At 41.8% G+C, this 22401-nt stretch overlaps 1 protein-coding gene across 5 annotated transcripts; it reads left to right on the plus strand.

The window, feature by feature from the left end:
- Window positions 1–44: 44 nt before the first annotated feature.
- On the plus strand, window positions 45–19239 carry LOC147205286 (DNA repair protein XRCC4-like). Of its 5 annotated transcripts, none has more exons than XM_086112214.1 (8): window positions 45–152; window positions 1314–1499; window positions 3031–3189; window positions 4939–5141; window positions 13041–13207; window positions 13625–13777; window positions 15388–15488; window positions 16290–19239. In XM_086112214.1, the coding sequence occupies exons 3-8, from the start codon at window positions 3051–3053 to the stop codon at window positions 16424–16426; spliced, it is 900 nt and encodes a 299-aa protein (XP_085968340.1). In that variant the 5' UTR covers window positions 45–152; window positions 1314–1499; window positions 3031–3050; the 3' UTR covers window positions 16427–19239. The 5 variants fall into 5 exon arrangements, with proteins under 5 accessions (XP_085968340.1, XP_085968342.1, XP_085968343.1 ...); XM_086112216.1 differs by lacking the exon at window positions 1314–1499 and having other exon boundaries at window positions 49–152; window positions 17737–17872; window positions 18830–19239; XM_086112217.1 differs by lacking the exon at window positions 1314–1499 and having other exon boundaries at window positions 49–152; window positions 15622–19239.
- Window positions 19240–22401: the final 3162 nt, after the last annotated feature.

Here is a 22401-nt window from a genome sequence, read left to right on the forward strand (position 1 = left end):
TGACGTAATGACGCAATGCGTGACTCATCACGTGTGCTGATTGGCTGACGGAACAAGGGTCGAAAGCGACAGCTTGAACAGGAAAACAACTCAAAACAAAACAAAACATTTTCATACAACCTCCGTTCGAACATCGCAGTGTCCTAATAACAGTAAGTATTTTGAATTTGGTTTTAAGTGTAGCATAAAGTGCACACATTTTGTTTGACCATCAAATCACTGTTCAGTGGCATCGGTCCTTTCAAATAAAAATTACACGTACATTTTTTTAGTGCTGTATAGCACTGCCACATAATTTTGGCTTTTCCAGTGTTGGCAAAATGTTTGCAAAGTAGTTACCGCAAAAAGCATTTTAATGGTCGAGGTTTACAGAGGAAGAACAAGGAGATTTTTTTTCTCTCCATTTTGTGTAGTTGCTGTGTCAATGCTTCAAAGACTTTGGAAAAATGTAGACTTGTAATCATTTTCATTACTTGGCCGGAAGAAATTGAACCTTTTTTTAACCTGCACACAAAATACATTACTTCTTTTGACTCAGTACCCATACTAAGAAAGAAAAACATCACTGGACACAGTTTAGCTGAGAGCTAAATTCTTAAAGTATAATCAGGAGTGAATGGATGGGGAATATCTTTCTTCTCCAAATCTGTTGTACTATGATTAATCAATCAATTAGTTGATCAATCAATCAATCATTCAAAGCTCCTGAAAGTAACACAGTTCTGCAACACTGCAAAGCACAACTAAAACACACACACACACACGCACACACACACACATTGCCGAATTAGTACATCTCTGAAAATGTGAGTTAACGTTTTGCATTTTCTTTTTCAAGACACAATTTCATACACCTCTTGTATTGGATGTCATCAGTTTTTGCAAATGTATCTGAAAAAATGACTTGTGAGTTGCTTGGCTTTTGTTAGATTTACAACAAAGTACACAAGAATCACATCTTACGAGTGAAACACGAGCTCCCATATTAATTTAACACCCAGCGTGTTAGCAGACAGAAAGAGAAAGTTCAGTGAAAGGACAGCTTAATTGTCACCCCCCTTTAATTGCACTCCGTGCTTCATCTAAAGCATGGAATTCGACAAAATTGGATACTTTATTTGAAACATTCCCGGCAAACAATCATTGTTTGATTAGTACTTTGCGTACCTTGCGTTTTATTCGTTTTTTAGGTCGTGAAGACAACAAAAGACAATTGTTGCAGGATGAAGGGGGTCAAAGGGCATTAGTCAAAACTGTAGGAGAACTATTGTCGATGATTTAAATACTCTCTGTTTGCATGTGCGCTGGTGCAGGACGTGAACAGACTTCAGGATCCACGCTGAGGGGTTTTGTGCAACTCGCCAGCCATTCCTCACAGACAGCTTTTTCTTTTTTTTCTTTTTTTTACTTGGAGTGCCCTTCTGTCATCACCACAGGGTTATCGTCCCCGCACACCAGATGTTACAGTAACTAATGACTAGCTGGGCTCCGTTTATGAGGTTAAAGTTGAACCCTTCTTCTCCCTCATCTCATTCGGTCCCTTCTTCTAGACGCACCCCTTCTTGAAGCACAACGGTTCAATTTAAATCTGTCATTTTTAGTACAGCTCAGTATGTTTGTGTGACGAGAGCGAAAAGAAAAATGAAGGGTGTTGACGCGTCATAAATTATTGCAAGGTGTCTAAATGGACTCAGAGACAACTAGCAACTCGGCTAACTGGCAATTTAGTCGCTCTTTTCCCTCTTCAGTTCCAATTTCTTTGCCCTGTATTTAAGCAGGGAGGATGTCCAATCACTCCCACTTCCACTGGAAGCACTAATCGCCTATTCTTGCCTGGACGTTCGCAATCAAGTAAAGGTTTTCAAAATATTTCACCGGAAAAGAACGATGTGGCCAATAAACTAAATGGACAGTGAAGAATTGATTTCATCTGATGTTGCACCAGAAGTTCTCACACTGCCTCGAGGGCACGGTCACATTACTAAATGATATTTGCACAGTACTGGACTCACATCCCCTGCAAGTGATGATTTGGCAATTTGAGGTAATCAGAGCTTTGCTTGTTGTGGTCTAAGCTGTGAGCCGATTCATTTCTTGTAAAATACAGACATAATTAAGAGTAATGTTGTTTTAATGATATCATTTCAGACTCATATGTGATGACATCTGTCAGTGACAAAGGTTTTGCTCTCAAATTAGACAAACGTGAAGGCAATTTTGCAAATGCCATTTTGAGATTAACTAGAGGTGCATAAATCACATTTCTGTAGGCCTCCATTAAAGCAGACTTAAAGTGTCTTTTTTTCCTTCAAAATAAATCATTTGCAACCATTTGCAAAACATCTGCTTTTACTTAAGAAAATAAACTTTTTTCTGATTATTCTGACGGATTTGTTGGATCAAACCGAACACGGAATCATGATTACATTTGTGCATTTTCTGCCCGGTTTTTCAATAAAGGTATGGCAATTAAAACATGTTTTCAAAAAAAAATCAGATTCATCGTTTGATCGACAACCCAATCGACAAACCAATCGATAGATTAATCCATTATTGGAATAACCTTAATTTGTAGGCCAACCATCCAACATGGCAGTAGAACCATGTCGTAGTTATTCTTTAAGTGCAAGCTTCACAAATAAAGATTGTCAATCCAATTAAATCAACTATCAAGAGGTCCTTATGGTAAAACGCTAAACATGAGATTTGCCTTTTTCAACTGAACGAAAGATGCTGAAGATATGGCTTGATTCTAGTTTTTGTCACATGTAATTGCTTTGCAAGTGGTCTGACGGGCCTCACTTCCAACACACAAGCCTGCCCAAACTTAATTACCTCCATGTGGTCCCACTGACTCAAGAAGACCCCTATTGAAATACGGAGGCTTTTAATACGAAATCTGAAAAGAAAACAGAGGCATTTTGATGTAACTAAAAGATTAATGCCTTAGTTTGCAACATACGACCAAAACAGAGGCCTGTCAGAGTAGCTATTGGGCACCTGAATTTATGTCACACCACTTGTCTGCAGGTGAAGGTGACACGTGCAACATGAGTGGTGCAGTCAGACAGATCACTGTGGCCACAGACCCGGGGATCCCTTATTTCCTGCGAGTCGACTTTGCCGGCAACCTCGGTGCTGGGTTCATGCTAGCTCTGTCCGATGGCGTCTCTGCATGGAATGGAGAAGGTAAATAGACTCTTTTAAGATACAACTGCAGATTTAATCTTACAGCGACTGATTTGGCACACAAACTATCAAATCTCCTTTGTTCTGATCCAATTCCTTTCTTTTTATTAATGTAGCTACAGTGGGCAGAAAATTTGACTTCTTTCTTTATGCCGGCCCCCTAAAAAATTCGCTTTTAATAAAATAATACAGCAGGCTGACTGTATGCAGCACCTCAAAATGTTTTCCTCCCCGATAAGAACAATGTCACTTCATCATGTCCTTCTTCTACAGTTACCGCATTTTCCGCACTATAAGGCGCACCTAAAAGCATTCAATATTCTCAAAAGCCAACAGTGCACCTAACAATCTGGTGTGCCTTATTGTATTGTATTGTATTGTATTCTCTTAACGTATCTCCATCTAGTGGATGCATAATGCAACTGCAGCCACTATTGTAGCTTCTATTCTATGCGCCTTACAATGCGGCACACCCTATACATGAAAACAGTTTTAAAATAGGCCATTCGTCGAAGGTGCACTTTATACTCCGATGCGCCTTATACTGCGGAAAATACGGTAATCATTTTTTGTTTCTTTTATTTGTTGGCTGTTGGTTTTTATGGTGAAACTGTCACCTGTTTCTTACCTACACACTCCATTTTTGTCAATACATAGTTGTATCTTCTCATGGGACAAAATCTTTTTTTATCTATGTCTAATAAAATTTATTTTGTATTTTCTAGGGTGTGTTAAATGTGAGAAAATGGCAATAATGGCCGACATTTAGAAACGGTGCCACGAGTACATGTCGTAAATATGTACGTTTTCAATGGGACCGTGCTGAAAGTGTTCAAGAGAGGGCTTGGAACTATCAGGGTTACCACCACCATGTTTGGATATATTCTATCAGAAAACTGTGAAATAAATTAATAATGATCAAACATAAAAAGGACAAATCACTGTTTAAACAGATTTTTTTAAAAATCCCAAAGCCAGTCGTGTAATCCCCAAAATGCACATTTGCTATTCTTTGAAACATTCAGGATCAATCATCCATTTATTAATTTCAGACAACGTCTTAATGCAGTTTGAAAACCTCTGTAGTTCATAATACGACATCATAACTCATGACGAGGATGATGTAACGGTTTAAAGTTAGAAGCGCTCCGATTGCTTGATCACCTGCTCAAGCAGTCAACAGACTGGCCCAACTGTTCACCTGCACCTGGCAAAGGCCTGTCCGAATAATATTGTGACTCTTTAACCAGGGAGGGTGGGGGGTGGGGGGGCACAAGCGAACCCGTTTTCTCATCATCCCTTCACTTCTGTACTGCATCTTACAGGTGTATAGGGTTGATGAAACGCCACAAAGGGCCATTTTTGTACGTGCACGCCTGCGTTGAGGCGCTGTGTGCCTGTTATAAGCACAGCAGTCTACTTTGTGTGGAAGGACACCTGGAAGCATAAGTGCTCCTTGATTTGCCATTGCTGTCCATCTGCCGGGGCCGACAGGTTGGGATGGGGCTGTGACTGCTCCAGTGTGTGCGCATCTCTCGCTCGCTGTGCGTTTGATGTGTTAATTGGGAACCTCGGACCTCGTGTGTGCAGCTGCACAACAGCTGATGACATCCCCCCTCGGCTTCCCCGCATGCTTCCCTTTGAAGCGCCTTTCGCGTACATTCATGCCTTATGACGTCATTTGTATTAATAGTTTTGCTTTGCTCCCTGTGCAGTTTCTCGCAAGTTTGATTTTGACTTTTTGTCCAGTTTCAGAAGACGAGGTTAGGAGGAAGGCCAATGACATGGAGGTCCCGATGGAGAGTTTTGTCAAGGATCTTCATCAAGCACTGATTGGTGGCGGACGGGCGAGAGGGGGCGGAAGGAGAGACCGTGACATAGACATCTATTCTTTCGAGCTCACCCTGGATCGCGGGCAATTCTCTTATCACAAAATTTGTGGTGGCGTCCTGGTAAGGCAGCATTTTGAATATTGCACAGTATTAACTGTAAAGCCTGAATCATTAAATGACTGACAAAAAACAAAACGAAACAAAAACCCCCCAGCTTATTTTAAAATGGTGAACCCTTGGTGGTAGTTATGAATAAAACACAACAAAAACAATTCTAAAATCAGTTTGCACCATAAACCATATACAGTATATTGATATCAAATTGCCTGCCGCATGACAGCACAGCTGCCTCTTCACCAGCAAATATCTGCTGTATGAAATACTTCCGGAATGTATTTCATTCAGGCACAGCACCTTCAAACTCATGACTGCAAATGTTGACAGCATATCGTGATACACGAGGGGAATGTCTTGTACAATAAAGATTATATTGCTCACATCTCATTGAAAAATGATTTGTGATGTGGACACTCCCGTACATCACACTTAATTTAAAAGATGGCTTACAAACCCCTCAAAAGTGCCCCTCCCACTTATTTAAAAAAAAAAAAGACCACGGTAAGAAAGCTGTCATCGATGGCTCATTACTTTGCCCTAAAATTCCTCAACATCCTGTGCCTCCCAAGTCAAACCAGCATTGTCCCCCAGGGAGAAATACATGCAATGGCATCGCTCCCACTAGAAAGGAAGTCTTTTTTTTCTTTTTTACTGGGGGGGCTGTTAAGAAGATAAGGTTTATAGTCTACATTATTGCAGAAATAGAAAAGCCCCCTTTCCCTCCAGGTGGCCTTGGACAAAGGCGCATGATAGAAATCATTCTGTTTGTTGCCAGGAGATTGTGCTCTAATGGGCACGGCTTGTAAATGTTTCGGCAGAAAGGTTTACGGATTCAACTCAAGGTACAGATCGTTTCTAAACGGTCCCCCACTTGACCAGATAATAGCTTCGGTGGTCCCAAACGAGAGGTGTGTCGAGTGAGCTTTCACATGTTGGGGGATCTGGGGGTTCTTCCATTGCTCGTGGTGACAAGCAAGTTTGAGTGAGCGCCGGACTTTCAGTGGGCTTTAGTGTTAGTCTTGTCGGGTGCTTGTGCCTTTAGGGTGCAGGTCACCCTGGGTCTGAAGATGTCTGTCTCGGCAGAGGCCACCGCAAGGCGAAAGCTGGGGGCTAAGGAACACTGTAAAGGATCATAAAACCCTGATTTATGGACAGGACGTTCCTAATCTACCTCTATTTTACAACAGTTGATGAAAGCTTTTTCTCTTGTCACGCCCTCTAGCTTTCTCCATGAGTATGAAATTGTGTATATGTTCTTTTATGCAGTTAGAAAAAAAACATATTTAACAATACAGTGCAAATTTATTTTTTGAAAATGTAGCAAAAAAAAAATTGTGGGGGTGGGACAGATAAATGTCATTTTCATTCATTTCAGTGGATTGAGTTTATTTGGGATATGAGTGAGCTATAATTGTACATGGAATGTAAAAATGAGTTTGGATGTATTATTTGGGTATGATCAAATAAAATGAAATCATAGAATTATGGGCCTTCACACTCATATTTTTTTCTTTCGATTTTGACATTAAGTGGCACAATTACAACCGAAAAATTCTTCGATGCATGCCATTGTTGTTGACTGTAATCACCAGGGTGTGCAATGTGCGTGGTACATTTTACACTTTTTTTTTTGTATCAAGTGCAAAATAGCACGCCTGTTTAACACCTGTTTTTTTCTGCTGACATTCACTGCCCTTTTCCAACATGCGAGGGATTAAAAAGTGGAACATATTTTCAGAGCCTGATAATTTGAGGGTACGGTAATCGTGAAATATTTGACAGGTTTCCGTTACAAATAGAAGAAAGGTGAGTTGGGACAAAACAGGTGTTGAACTTGACCTGACGATAATATTTTATGAATATGACCCCAGAAGTGGTAATGGTGAATGTAATTTAGGTGTTTGTGGTGAAACTGCTACTAAGCAGGTGTTTTACGTTGCTGAGTCAGACATGATCTCCTCCTCAATGCATGTTTGAACACCAATCGGTCATTAGGAGAAGAGAGCCTTTCCCACAGAGAAGAGTCTTTTTTTTTTTAACTCAACCTGCCATATTTGAATGATTAAAAAAATACCAGGTATATAAAATGAGTTTTGGAAATTGCAAAATGTCAAGCGGTTGTCTCTGCTCTCAAATGCTGTGGGTGTGTCGGCCAGATGCGTGAAATCACGGCTCGCCGAAAAGTGAATGCCACTTTGTCGAGGAACTTGATGATGCAAACAGCTTTGAGCTGTGAAAACGTACCCACTGGGCCATTGCGAGACTTACCATGTCGCAGTGAGAGGCGCTAGCCACCAAATAGCTCACAAGCTCACAGGCACTCTTTCCGATGGGTGGGTGTAGGCATTGCAACTAGTTTTTATGCAAGCAAAGACAAAATTAAAGCTTCCAAAATAAATTTTCCAGTTTTTATTGTACAGGTTCCTCGCTCAATGACTGTGGGAACATCCCCGTTATCAGGAATGGGACGGCGCCTCCCGCCCCTGCTTCCTGCTCTTTATCTAGCTCCACGCCTCCTGACGGTGCTAATGTCTGCTGCATGCCCACACTTCCTGTCCTGAGCTCACTTTCTACTTTATTCTGTACTCATGCCACTCAGTGTTATCACAGCCACGTTCCTGCTTACTTGGAGATGATGCTAAAAAACCCTGACATACCGTTCCGGTTGTATTTGATCAGTTTTGACATTTGACAGCAACAAACATATCCTAAATGCCATAATTTTTCCACCCTGAAATTTGATGACTTTTCCTAAAGTGATCAGAATACACAAAAATGAAAATGTCTAAAAATGTCATTCTTGCAGTCGGGTGCCACAAAGTTTGAGCATACAAGGCAAATGTGATTTATTATTTTTTTAATCATTCATCATTTAGTGTGAAAACAAGAAAAAACGGTTAGCAAACCGTTTGCGATTGTGACAGGACATTCGCGTTTTGCTCTGGTTAGGACAAATGAAATGTTCCGCTGATACAGCAAAGCTCACTGTTAAGTCAGAAGGAATCACACGCCTTCTTTGCTGAGTGAGAGCTACTTCAGGAAGAAAGATTGCTAACATTGCCTTCATAAATCACCACAGTGCAGTTGAACGTGACTGAAATCCATGGCACTCTCATTTTCCATGCACCCCAGCAACCTTAGCCTAACCTTCATTATTATGGTTGTTTGGGGGCTAGCGACCAAGGGAATACGTCGTCGCATTTTCAACCTTTCCAAGTGCCCCCGTCTCCCGAGCCAGTGTTATATACGTTTAACACAGCAATAAAACAATGCATCCTACCTGTGAAAGGTAATCCCACGCCACACATTTAAAACCGATTTTTGCAACGTCAAACAAGTCAGCGATGTGGCAACTTTGCTGTCATCTTGACGAACGACTGCCACAAAATGGCGGACACCACGGCGTACTGTATGATCTGGCCAACCTGTGCAGCTTCCATAATCTGTCTATATATACAGTAAGGTAATTTGTGTGCATGGGAAATGAACGGGGACTAAACACACCCGAATCCCACTACATCTTAGTGAAGAGTGTTTCAAAAAAAATTTTTTTTTCGTATTTGTATGCTGTGACCCCTATGGTATGTGGTGTTAAGTCCGCGTGTTGGTTGTTATGACAAGCAAAGTATCTTTTACATCTATACGTCCACCCCTTCTGCCCTTGTTTGACCTCAAGCTCTGCCTTTAGCTGTCTGGAGACACACAAAAACAAACAGCGGACCACACATCCGACCAGGTTGTAATTTGAAGTAACGAACCCAGCATTTACTTTCAAGACATCTGTCACATTCAGCGCCGGCCATAATGGGTACGATTGGGCAATCGCGAGATCAAATACAAGAAATGTATCACAAAATGACATTTTGAACATGTTGCCGAGGTGTACTTAACGCGTGTTCTCTGCGTGTGTTTGTACAAGTTCAAAGAAAGACATGAGCTTTGTGTTTTTTTTCTTGACCTTTTGTCTTGGATTGCTCCAAAACTCATGCCTATTCTAGAGAATCTTCATTGTGGCATAGAATACAAAAAGAAGTGGCATCTTTAAACCTCAGTTAGACCTCCCACACCTTAGTCGAGGCATGCTGACCTTTAACGTTATCGCTTTGTCTCAGGGGAGAAGCCGACGCTCAAGAAAATAAATACGAGTATTCTGGGATCCCTTTCTTCTTCCCGCAAAGGCCTACGATCAATAACAAACAAATTCTATCTTCCTCAGCAGGGCTTGGTTTTACCTTTTAAATATGTCTCTCGTTTAGTGCATTCTTCTTCAAGTTTGCGGGATAAACTTAGAGAACCAAACACAGTGGTTTAAAATTTACCACACACTTATAGATCGATGTGTCGGTTCACCCCCATATTTCAGATTTTTGACAAAAGTCTGGTCAGTGTTATGACCAAAAAGGCTTCTGGACACATCGTGGTAGAATCGATTTGTCGAAGCACTCTTTACTCTCGGCAACCTTTCAGCTGGTCAAGCACACTTCACCGACAATGTAAATAAAGTCGATGGAATCGACCCTACATTAGACAGTCTAGCATTAAAAATAGAAAAGAAAAAAAAGAATGTTTTGATTGACTCTGTCAGAAAGGTATTCATTTAACAAAATGTTTATTCTTGTGGTTGTAGTTTGCGATGGTGCGAATCTGTGCCGTATCATACCGAGGGTTCTTTCTACAACGACCTGTTGGCGTGTAGCTAATTCTAAGAAAAACCTCTCAGCTTGAAATGGCAGCACTGAAATTTTGGATCGGGAAATCTCGCTACATCGCAATCGCGGTTCCATTTATTTCAACACTGAACATTACAGTATACTTTACTTGCCTCTAAAATGACAAACAGCAGCCAGTTCTGGAGCGGATTGATGGCAGATTATTGCGGGGATGAAAGAATTTCGTGATGCTATTATTTTAGATGCCTAGTTGCTTTGCAGTCGTGCTGTGCAGCATTTAGTGTATGAGAACTGAGACATAAGTACAGCCTTGGTGTCTTCAATCAATCCTTCCTCTTACTGGGCTTTCATGAACCAAAGACTCATCGTTTGATAGTATTAGTGGAACATCTTGCATTAAGTCTTAGTCACAACTCAGTGCCACACGAATTTCCCCCCGGAGAAGCTGCGCTGGATCATTGTGACATTCTTATGTTGCCTCTGACTTTTATGAGTTTCTCTGAGCATCCTTCTTCTTAGATCTCGGGTGGTCTTCCCATGTGTTGTTTCCACTAACAATACCTATTTATTTATTTATTTGGGAACCTCAATTGTAAAATTGCCGATGCCCTCGTTGGATTCAGGCTAGGCAGCCATCGCGGTAATAGCTACGAAAGAAAAGTGGGGGCTGTGGAGATTTGATACAGGGCTCCATGACTTTATTGTGAATTTGGACTGACCCGAACAATCGCCGACTCCACTTCGTTTGAGTTGGGAACAGATTTACAGGATGGCCCACTTTGTTTGGTGTGGTCAAATATGGTCGCTTGTAGCCCTCAATGCAGAATTGATTATACAGTATTTGTGTTTCTGATTTATCATAGTGTGCGATTGTAGTATTGCGGGGCCTCTAAAGAGAATTCAATTTGTACTCTGCTTTATACATTTTTTTTTCCACACACCACAGAGAAAGCGAGACCACACACATGCAGGCATGCAGGGAGAAATGTCAGCGTGAGGGGGTGCGCAAGTGGCGACTTAACACCTGAGCTGAGTTTCGGGGGGTGGGGGGGAGGGGTTCAGCGCCCGGGGTGCAACGCCACAGTAGTCAGGATGCAGCCTACTGTGCTTTAGATCAGAACAGCCTACATGTTCCGATTGTCACAAACCACTTTTGTAGAAGCTACAAGCAGTAAAACAATGAATTGTTCAGAAGTGAAAACATATGTGGTTAGTCAAATGTTAACAAGACACGCCTGCATGTTCAAGAGCCTTTGACAGCTTCTGATTGAGAAACCAAGGATGAAGCTGACAAATCATCAAATCATCTTTTGCAGATGACCACTACCTGAAGACTGAGAATCTCCATGTACAAAAATGAATATACTGTAGTCAAATGCACAGCCTTTTATGAGCCAAGGCGCGCGCGCGCACACACACACACACACACACACACACACACACACACACACACACACACACACACACACACACACACACACACACACACACACACACACACACACACACACATTCATACACTTGTTGAGAACCGCGGCTTTAAAATGTTTATGACGACAGAATAATTTGAGTGGCCGTGGCAGCTATGAAAAGAAAATGCTTATGGAAATAAAACCTGATGGGAAAGTGGACAGATTAAGGCAGACTTGTTTTAAAGTGACATGAGTGAGCAAAGTGCGTGTTCATTGGTGACGTTTTCAGCAGTGGAAGGGAAAACAGCTGTGTGACTTGCCAGGCAAAATCGGCCCTTGAGAAAAATGAGAAGTATTTCATGAGTGCTTTTGATGATGGCATCTTTATTATTGTCAGTCTGAAAGTTTTGACACAGCCTAGTTAAGATTTAGCACTTCCATCACCTTCTGGTTCTCCAGTGGATCGAGACCTGCACTTCAGTGTTTTTTTTTTTTTTTTTTTTAGTGGACATAGTGTGCCCTTGCAGGAAAACGGAAATCCGGAGCATGACCTCCAAGGCACAAACAGTAGTTTGCCGGTTCGTTGAAGTGACAACTTGTTGAGAAGGTGACACTTATTTTATTGGAATAAAAATTGACTGTGCTGAGAAGCTCAATGAAGAAAATGTATCGGTCGAAAAAAAAATAAAAAGCCAAATGAAATCTTTTTTTCAGAACAAGTCTGTTTGTGTCTCTTGTGAAATCTTGAACAAGAAGCCAACAGAGAGAAAACTGACTTCTCCCTAGTTCAGCTGGTTGGCTATGAATCTCCCCTCCTGTATTTCTTCCAGACGGACAAAAACACCTCATCATCCCATAAAGTCTAGAGAAACCCTGATGTCATGGTTTGTTGCACCTTCGCACTGCAGAACATCTTGGGGTGGCACACAAGTGCAAATGTTTGCTGAAACTCAAATGCAGATTTTGGAATCTAACGGAGTGCTGTTTATTCTTTCACCATGACAGTTATGCTCTGTTTTGATAATTTCCTCTACTTTTGCCAAAAAGCACCGTCAACTGGCAGTCTTACTTGAGAGGGTCTTTTTTATTTTTTCCCAACAGACTTCATCCATGCAGTCTACCGCTGTATTTATATTACATCATTGTTCAGAATTAGATCCTCCCACATCGCTGAGTAAGGCCCGCCGCACACCGAGCGACTCCAGTCCCACAACTGAACTTGGATAATCACAAACAAATTATACTTGGCGACTCACCCTTATCTACTCACCAATCTGCTGCAACAGGAACAACCTTTTTTTTAAATCAGAAAACAGCATGTTAAGACACTGCATTTTGTCTAACCATGACCATCATAAGTCGATGAAAAAGAGACTTGCCACGGCCTCTGTTTATACATGACAATAATAGAGAAACAGGAAAAAAGAAGACTATGGTTATTTGACAGGCTGTTGACATTCCCCTTATTCATTTTGGCAACAGAGACTCTCCACACTTCGCTCATTAGCCGCAGGTACATGTGAAATTATAAATATAGATAAACACAGTACACACATTGTATTGGTACAGTTTGACATGGCCAGCTGGATCTCGCTTGATACCTGGAAAGCTAATTTCTGTTGTGAAAGATCATGTGATGCAACACCGGATTTTTGATTGACAAGAGTAGTAAGAGACAATCGGCCACTCATGAAAAAAACAAGTATCCTGCAAACTGTGCAACAGTTTTCCTCAGAGTGACGGGCCGATGTCCTCGTGTTGACTTTCCCCCCTATGGTACTGTGTTTGAAAACTTTTTTTTTTCCTCCTCCCATTTTCAGGTGCACTTGGGCTCTTTGAAGCTTCAGCCTGCTCCGCACCCATCCGCGCTGACCCGGGAGTTGATTGGCCAGTCGCTCAAGCGCAACTCTCATCTGATGAAAGAAAACTCGCTGCTGTCGGAGGAGAACCGTAAACTGAAAGAGGATCATGCGCACATCCTTCAAGAGTAAGTTTGAGGAGGTTTTTCTTTTGCCTTCAAATCTGAAAGGCACGACGGCCGAAAAATGTCAACCCCTCCTGCCAGAATAGTAACACTGTGTTTGTTTACCGTTAGAACCGTTTGCTCTTGTTGATTTTTCGTGCTCACTGCCAGCTGTTTTCATGCACAGCAGTCAACTGTTATGACATCATCACCGGCCACCCCTATGAGTAGTGACGGTTACACCCAGAGCTCCAAACGAGGCTTCTTGTGATTTCTGGTACCTGGTGCATGGCTGGCGCAAGGTTTTTGTCGAGTTGTTTTTTTTCTCGGTTAATTTACATAGGCAACATAATCTTTCCGAGCAAATGACTCAAAAACAAGTTTGTTTTTGTAACGTATACATTTGTGCGAACACTTGCGCCTTGGTCCCTTTGTCACTAGGCTCGAACATCAGGTTCAGGATAAGGAAACAATGACGAGGGACCTATACGCCCGTTTTGTTCTGGTGCTCAATGAGAAGAAGGCCAAGATCAGAAGCCTCCAAGATGCTCTGAGTCAGCTCCCGCCGACAGCCTCCGTTCAGAGGAAGCAAAGGTCAGCCGCTGATAATGTGACTTCAACTGATTCTAAACATACGCGATGTATCAGAAAAGTACCAGGGCTGCTGTCACAAAAGCTATATTTCAAACCCAAATGAGTTTTCATCTTCAGTCCCGGAACGTCTAAAAGTTCCTGGCCCGACTGTGCTGCAACCTCACAACTCATCCAGCGGGGCTCCGTGCATTTTTTTTTCTTATTTCCCAAGCTTAAGGGGATCAACAAGGGGAGCCGTTTTAAAGATATGGGATGACATGAAGATGGCTGTAATGATGTAGTTGTGGACGATCCCGGAAGACTCCTTGCAGTCTCCGTTGAAAGCATGCCAAAGAAGGCTGGGAAAGTGCGTTAGACCCCTTCGAAGGGGAAAACGTTTTGGTTGTAGTTTGGATCTAAAATATATCTTTCGTGACATCAGTCCTGGAAATTCTCTGGCACATCTCTTGAACAGATTGCTGGCATTCTCCTACTGCTGCTGCAGAAAAGAAAACCTTTATACAGCAGTCACTAAAATAATTTGAAAACGAGTAAGTTAAGGAGACCTCAAAACTAATACTGCAAGCTAACTTGTGAAAATGAAGTCATGATTCTCAGTTATGTATTGATTTTTAATGGTCCAACATAATTATTGACAGTTACAAAGTTGCAGTGACGCTACCCTTAACTTGATATTTTATATCTGCTTTTTTTTTTTTTCACGCAGTCACTGCTATCAAACGAGGTTGGGGGTTTAGATCTGGGCTCTGGTCTTTTGTGTTCTCTATTTTGTATGTGCCCTTCGATTGGCTGGTGACTGGTTCACGGTGCCCAAAGTCAGCTGACCATGGCTCTAGCGCACCCGAGACTCGAATGAGAATAAGCACTATGGAAGATGGATGATACTGGTATCTGGTACCAACAATTTTGATTAGATGTGAATTTTTTGTGATTAGAATCCTTCTCAAAATGATTCCCTGTAGGCAAATATGTCTATAAATGTTTTCCAAAGCATTTGTCTACATACCTTAAGTTGTAACCACTTGTGTCATGTATTTCCAATATTTCAGCAAAAGGTAAAGAATTTACATGATAGCCAAGATAAATGAAGGGTCTGTTGTAAAAAATTGTAAGCAGATAAATGAGGTAGGTTGGCAAGGTAGATTTAAGTCCAGTACTTTGAACAGATGGAACAGTATCATAAATTTTGGTCTGTATAATTGTGCTTTCCATTTCAATGATTTGTGTTTTTAATGTTAATGTATGGAGACTATAATGGAAACTTCAGAGTCAGCAAGAACCACTTGGGCCCTTTATTATCTAAGCAGCACCAAAATGATGTCAAATCATCATAAGCCACACCTCAAAACTTTTTTTTTTTTTTTTTTTTTTTAGTTTTCGCTACCACTGTTGAAGAGTAGCGTAATGATTGGAAGACTTTCCTCTCAGTCTGCCCAGCTTCTCCACCTTTTTTAATGGTTCATAAAATGAAATAATGAAAGATAATTTGCTTTCTGCCTCGGCCAACTCAAGTGTGGTTGGTACAGTAATTTTAAGCATATTCAGTTATCAGCCGCACACATTTATCCCGACATAACGCAGACATTACTTTTGTTTTATTTTTTTTGAAGAGAAAATGACACCTCTTTGGGTGAATACGACAGCCCAGACAGAAGAGAGGAGACAATTCACGACAGCCATTTGTCACTGGAACCAACCATCATTACCACAGGTTTGTGTTTTATCAGAAAAGTCCAATGAAAAGTCCAAGAAAATGCATTTGGGGAGGAGGTGTTAAATGAGAATTGTGAGAGTAGCAACGGCAACCGCTGCTTGCTCAATTTTTATTTGCTTTGTGTTGTAAGCCAACATTTGACGATCTGGCTTCGGCTGGGCAAAGGAAGGCCACGCTCACGGATCGGCTTTTAGACATTTATTGAACGGGACGAGAATCCAAACAGACGAGGAGAAAATGCGAGCACACAGTAAGCGTGAAGCAGGTGTTAGTCACTTGGCGAATGACCAAGCGCAGCTGGAGTCAGAGCTGCTGAACTCACAAGGCACACTTCCACACACGGATACTCGACTGGACTACTGTGTAGTGTCGCGAGGCTTGCCCCTTGCTATAGATGTCATCGTCTGCCAACGACAACAATGGTGGTCCAACACATGCGCATTTACTTAATTTTGCTGTTTGCCGAGTAGCTAATAAGTCGCTTTATTGCTTCTGATGATTAGCCACAATCTGGCTCAGTCAGTTTTGATGCAGACTGTGAGTGAAACTTTGAGTTATGGGCCACTTTGAGTTAGTGCATTTAACCTGCCCATAAAGTTCACAGTTGAAAGTAACTTACCTGCGCAAGCATAAAAAATCAAATAAAATAAAGCACACAACAAACAAAGGGTGTACCCCCTGGTAGCTAAGTTCTGGGAAACACTTTGCCTCGGTGAGTCAAACTGTGAATTCCAGTCGACCGTGATTGCTTCAACCCAGCCAACTGCGAGGTGGTCTCCTACTCCCTGCGTCACACAGCAGGCATGATGTCAAATCCCCGCAACGAACCGACGATGGAGTCTGCAATGATCGCCCTCCCCATCGCTTACAAACTGACTCGTGATGACGCCAGTCGATCCACCCGCCACGCCTCGACCCTCCTGCCAAGTGCATGAATCTCCCGTTCACTTCAAGCACGTCAAGCGAATATTACTCACCGCTAATTTATCAATGAACTTTTCCTACTACTGCATGTCATTACACAGATATTTTAAGACGATGCAATTGCAAGAGTTTCTGGGCGCAAAATCTTATGAAAAGTAAGATCCCAGTCGACAGTCAGTGATCGTGTCTTGTTGTCTTTAAATCTAAAAAAAAAAAACTGCAAAGAAAACACTGATGACTTTTTTTTTTCTTTTCACTAATTCTTTGTATATGAGTACTTAATTTGCATTTAGCAATCGTTCCCAACTTTACATAGTAGGCTATACATTTTAACCCCTTTGGACATACTCCGCCTTTTTTGCCCTAGGCTGTGTTTTCTTATTGGCGAGTCCTGATAAAGCAACAAAAGGACAAAAAAAAAAGTGGGTGGCTGTATTGAAAACAAAAGATGAAACACAGCCTTCGGCTTTAGCATCTGATAATGGCAACATAGGAAACAAATCGCTCCCAGCGAGGTGCCTCCAGATAAAAGAGACAAAGTTGCAAGTCAGATAATGGTTAAGATAAGCTATGATAAGATAAGAAAACTTTTATTAGTCTCGCAATGGAGAAATTCCCAATTCACAGCAGCAAAGTTATGAAAGGAAGAAGTTGGGAGGTGCGGTGGAGAAGGGAGTGTGGGGGACGCAGCCGTGCTAATGGATACCATTCCCTAAAAGTGATTGTTGTTCGTCAGACGCAATGTACGATCAGTTGGTCAAAATGTGCCAGATTTTATTTTTTTAATTCAGTTTTTGGGAATCATCTGACTAACTGACTCGCTTTCATCAGTTGACAAAATGTTTCTCAATTTTCATTTAGGTGAGTTGATTATTTATTTTTATTTTTTTAAGCAAGTGGGACTGTGCTGGAGGCTCCTTGCTGGAGTCTTCTAATTGTCACATCATTTTTGATCAAGCCGGAGCTAATCAGAGCCTCTCCGTTCCATTCTGGATATTCTTCCATCCATTCAAATGGCAATCTTCCATTTTCTTCCACATCGGTCTGGTTTTGCTTTCCACATTAAAACCTTTTGAGCTCTTTCTTTGCAATCATCAGGCCACACCACTTCAGGAGTGCAGTTGCGGTTGTGCAAGGTTACTCATCGTCCACCTGTAGCGATATTGACACAGATGTGCCACAACTGACGTTGATGGAGAATATTTGAACGGTTTTGGCATTTTGCTCAGAAGTAGTACGGTAGTACAGTCGTGTACGTTTTACCTATTTGTGAGTGATTAATGATGCCGCCTATAAATACAGGATGTATTTCTTTATGCAGGGCATAATCAGGTCAGCCAGGGTTTCTCTTTGGACCACACTGTTTCTCTTGATGAGAATGCTCAAGCCAGATGGAAAGTAACGGAAACACTTGCCGACCAGAGACCGGGAACTTCTAAAATGGAATGAAATCACAGGTTTGTCAGACAACCATAGAAAAAAAAAAAGAAAACTATTTGAAGGTCATTTCTTACACGCTGTCTTGTCTTGAAAGTACTGAACTGCATTTGAAATACATTCTGCTTGGTTGCATATTTCTGCAAATGCATCTGACAAGCAGTGTCAGTATGCTGAATCACAGTATGGCACTTACCGATGCGACTGACTTCACTTAGCACTCGCCTTGAGCGTGTCTCCCATAATACGTGATGAAAACAGATTTAGCAATGTGAAAATGTTCTTTACAAACAACGAAAACATAAAGTCGAATGACTAAAGCCCCCCTCATGTGCGGATTCCGCCATCCTTTCCAATCTGCCATTGAACCACACATGCACTTCGCATGGAGTAACCCTCAAATGTGGCCGTTGCCTGTCAAATTTGGCTTTCTGCGCATTCTCCCATCAACGTAAATAGCTCCTCCTTACGTGCTCCGGTGCCCATGTGAAAGTGAAAGATCATATTGTGCTTTGAGTTTGCATTGAGTTGTCACACGTTGCGAACAACTTCCAGAATATAAATAATGATGGTGAGTGGGAGGTGGTGCACTCATCACCTTCAATTGAAGTTCAAAACACCTTCCAACAGAGCTTTTTTTTTTCTTGTGTGCGTTCAAGTTTTTGCTACAAAACCCTGAGCTCGGTAGCTTTCAGGAAAATATAAATTGGGTTTTCATATCTTCACCCTTTGCACAGGTAATGTAAAACGACACAGATTTATTCTGTACATCTCCAAAATGGAATATCGAATTCTGTGCAAAATGATTCAATTTCTTCGCTCCGTTGCTTCGCCCTGTGGTGCAGTGTTGCAAGCTTCTTTTGGCTCCCCCCTCCCCCACTTCTAATCCTCAAGGGGCTTCTCAAATTTGATCCAAGATGGCTTCTCTTATTATTAAAAAACAATTTGACATCTGGATTGTTTTAATTGTGCCTCAGCCTGCGTGTAGACACCAAGTGGTGCCGTAAAGTACGTGTCACTGATCATGTGATAAAGAGGAACCGAGCACTCCCTCCCGCCTCCCTCCGAGCTCTCCAGGGAATGGATGGTGTTGCCACTAATGACTTGGAGAACACGTTTGAGACGACACCACGAGCACGGAAGTAATTTTTCAACAGTTGGACATTGCCTCAAACTCGGCACCCTTGGCTCTGGGTGAGATCGACGACAGAGCAACATCTTGCGCGGGCTACACCCAGAAAACAGAGTCTCATCACCAGGCAACCGCTTGTTACTTTGTTGCCGCTTATTCATCATACTGAACTGAGAATTCACTTCATTTTCCCCCCTACTATGTTGAAGTGAAATATATGCCATATGCCTTCAATAAAAAGACAAAAGAAAAGAAGACATTTGTTATCCATGCCTGGTTGAGGGGGTTTCGATCAGGGGATGTCATCGAGCTTTGTCGACGGTGGACCTGTGAGGCGCTAAGAGACTATTTTGTACGGAAGTGCGGAACTGCCAATGTGCAGATTTTTTTTTTTTAACTGGAAAATATGTTTGTACAAATTTCAATACGTTTGAAGGTATTTGCAAATATGTTTGAAAGTCCTTGCAAATAAGTTTGAGCATAGGCGAAATGATTCAATCATAGAATCCCCCTCCCATAATGCCATGGGGCATCTCCTTGTGCGTGTGCAAGTAAAGTTTACTTTCATGTTTTCAGTAATTTTTTTCCTGTAAGTGGCAAGCTTTGTGGCTTCATACACAGTGAATATAGTATATAGACAAGTTACGCCCCATAAACAGCTTGAGGTTCGTTCGGTTTGCACAATGCCGTTCTATCCCAACGGCACACGGGACAGCTCCATGACGTGGGAATGGTCTGCTTCTCGTTATCGACCCATTTTCTTGGGCCCTTCTCACTCACTTCCTCTCTGTTTGTTCCTTTGCCATTCTTTCAAGTCGAAGCGGTTTGCAAAGATGGTGGTAGTCACAGTGATTCAGCTTGCAGGCCTTTTTCAAATAATCACCATAAGAACTTAAGCTGAGTCGTTTTGGTTAGTTGGCTGAGTCACAGTCGCTGGGACCGCTCAGAGGGTGAAAGTACATAATAAGCTCTGGGTGTATACAGCACTCACTGTCCTAACACATTATTCATTACTCGTTCAGTTTGCATGTCCAATGCAGACATAAAAAAAAAAAAAAAAGTTACCGGAGGTTCCAATCACATGGCCCTAGAAATCAGTTGCACCATCTGTATTTCATGCTGTTATAGTTTTAGGATCTGAATGGGAGAATCTGTCTCAGCTGTGCAAAACTTGAAGCACAGTTCTGGTTTGCTGTGTCTGCGGTGAACAGCATCGGTTTTACCATACACGTCCGTTTCGGATTTCTCAATTTTCTGGAAATGGTTTATGGAAAGGGCTTCCAACAAAAGTGGCCGTACTCCCGTTATTTGACTGTTGCCAGGTAAATTGCCCATTTTTTTTTTGACATCCCTGACAACAAATGAATCAGAAGCGCTAACGTTCCCGCTCTTCACTTGCAAAATGAACTTTTCTTCCTGTGTCATCATCACCGGCTTCATCACCATTCCCGGTTCTCTTTTGACCCTTTTGGAACCACGCCAACATTTATGGCTTCCACTGTTTTCAACCATTGACTGCATAAAGAAGTCATTTCAAAGTTTCAACTCGCTCTCATATGTTTACGCCGGCCGTGTATTTGCAGCCCCTGAACAGTTACGGCATTTTCACACTGAGCACAGCGCAACATGGGTCAGAATGTGGATACAAGGACTTGTCTCCATGGCAACCGTACACAGACAGCCTGGGATTGGGTCATTGAGAGTTCACTGCTGTGAGTGCGAATTTCACTCGTTTTTTGGAGCAGTGTGTATGTTTTTGCCATCTAGAAGAGCCTCGATTCAATGCAAACTTTACACGACTGTACTAAAACACAAGTGGACAGTGAAAATCGGCAATTCGTAGAAGGGACTGAAAAATATGCATTCAGTTTCTACCAACAGCACAAGCTCAATGCACAAATATGTTAGGAGGTTTGATGAAGCTTTCCAATTTGAAACAGTATTATTAGGCCGAGCATAGGAATTTTGAAAAGACATTTCTTTTAAAGGACATTGCCTCAAAATTGACAGCTAAGAAAAGTCAATGCACTGAAATCGTCATTTCGAAATTCAAGCAGGATTCTTGTCACATCTGTGACAGCAAAAAGAAAAAGAAAAAAAAAAAAGAAAAAGTGAGTGCTCACAACATTTTCTTTTGGTATTTCCTTACTTTGCACGGATAAAAAGGGGCGTAATGGTGCATATGTGCCTTTGTGCGCCATTGTGGGATGGAACGTAGTCAACTCACAGCCAATCGTAGCGGCTCCCCTAATTTCCACTAAAATCAAGGTGGTCGTAGTGCATGCAGGTCTCGACAATACAGAAGCAGAAATGGACTCGCCTGGGTTTGTGCATGACATTGACACGCGGAAAGTGAGTCCATACAGGTAACTTGCAAGATCTCCACTTGCGGATGATGTTGGCTGTGCATGTAACGTGGGCAATTGGACACCACCGGGCACCCGCGACCGCGCGTCCTTGTATGACCCTCCCCCCCCACCCGCCCCCCACCCCTCTCCAAAATCGCGTTACACAACCTACACCACCAGTTAGACCCCGCCTTTCGCTCGTCTCAAACGTAATCTGCTTTTCAGTGTCCAATTGCCAGATGCTCTGTAGGGGGCATGCCAAGCGAAACGCCCAGCTCAGCATAGCGTGTCAACCAAATTCACAAACTGGCGAAACTTTTCTTGCCCCTGCACGAAAATGAAGATGCACCCATTTTTTACGCAGAGCGCATGGTTATTATTTTAGTTATTTTTGTGGTTTTGAATTTAAAAGGCATTTTGTTTTGAATTGACAGACCACACTAAATGGACGACTGACTCATTGAAAACAAATAAATTTCAGTTTACAGAGCCCAACTTCTTTTGAAAAATGTACAATGTAGCATCTTTGAGAAATTAGGGTGAAAGGTCTTATGAAAACTTGTTTCCATCCATGGTGATACAGTTTCTATTTCAATAGGTTTAAAATGACGCAAGAAGCAGAACTAACTGTATAGTGTTTTACCCCATCTCACTGCCGTGAATGCTGGATTTAATCGTCACCAAATACATTAAAAACATATTTTTTCCAAAACCTCATGATTACAATGCAACTTGATAAAAAGAACACACTCAAGTTCAAGTCCATTCTGTGAAAATATTGACTGAGATGCAATAACAGCACAATCTGCTTGACGTTATAAGTTGAGCCTAATAAATGAAATATGAGATTTACCATCAATCAGAAGTGCATCAGAAAAATAAAGATTTTATTCTTCAAACCCCTCCCAAAAGTCCAACAGAAATCAGTCTACATTGCACCTTGCTTACGTTGCACCACCACTTAATGTAAACACAAAGAGCAGGAAAACATATTGACCTGATTTCAGTTATGTGAGAGCATAATTAAAATGAGTTCCTGTGCTGCTTACCTCTGTTGGTCTCCAAATAA

This window comes from Hippocampus guttulatus, chromosome 5 (genome assembly GCF_054856545.1).
Source record: "Hippocampus guttulatus isolate MCC_2025c chromosome 5, RoL_Hgut_1.0, whole genome shotgun sequence".
NCBI classification, from domain to species: Eukaryota; Metazoa; Chordata; class Actinopteri; order Syngnathiformes; family Syngnathidae; genus Hippocampus; species Hippocampus guttulatus.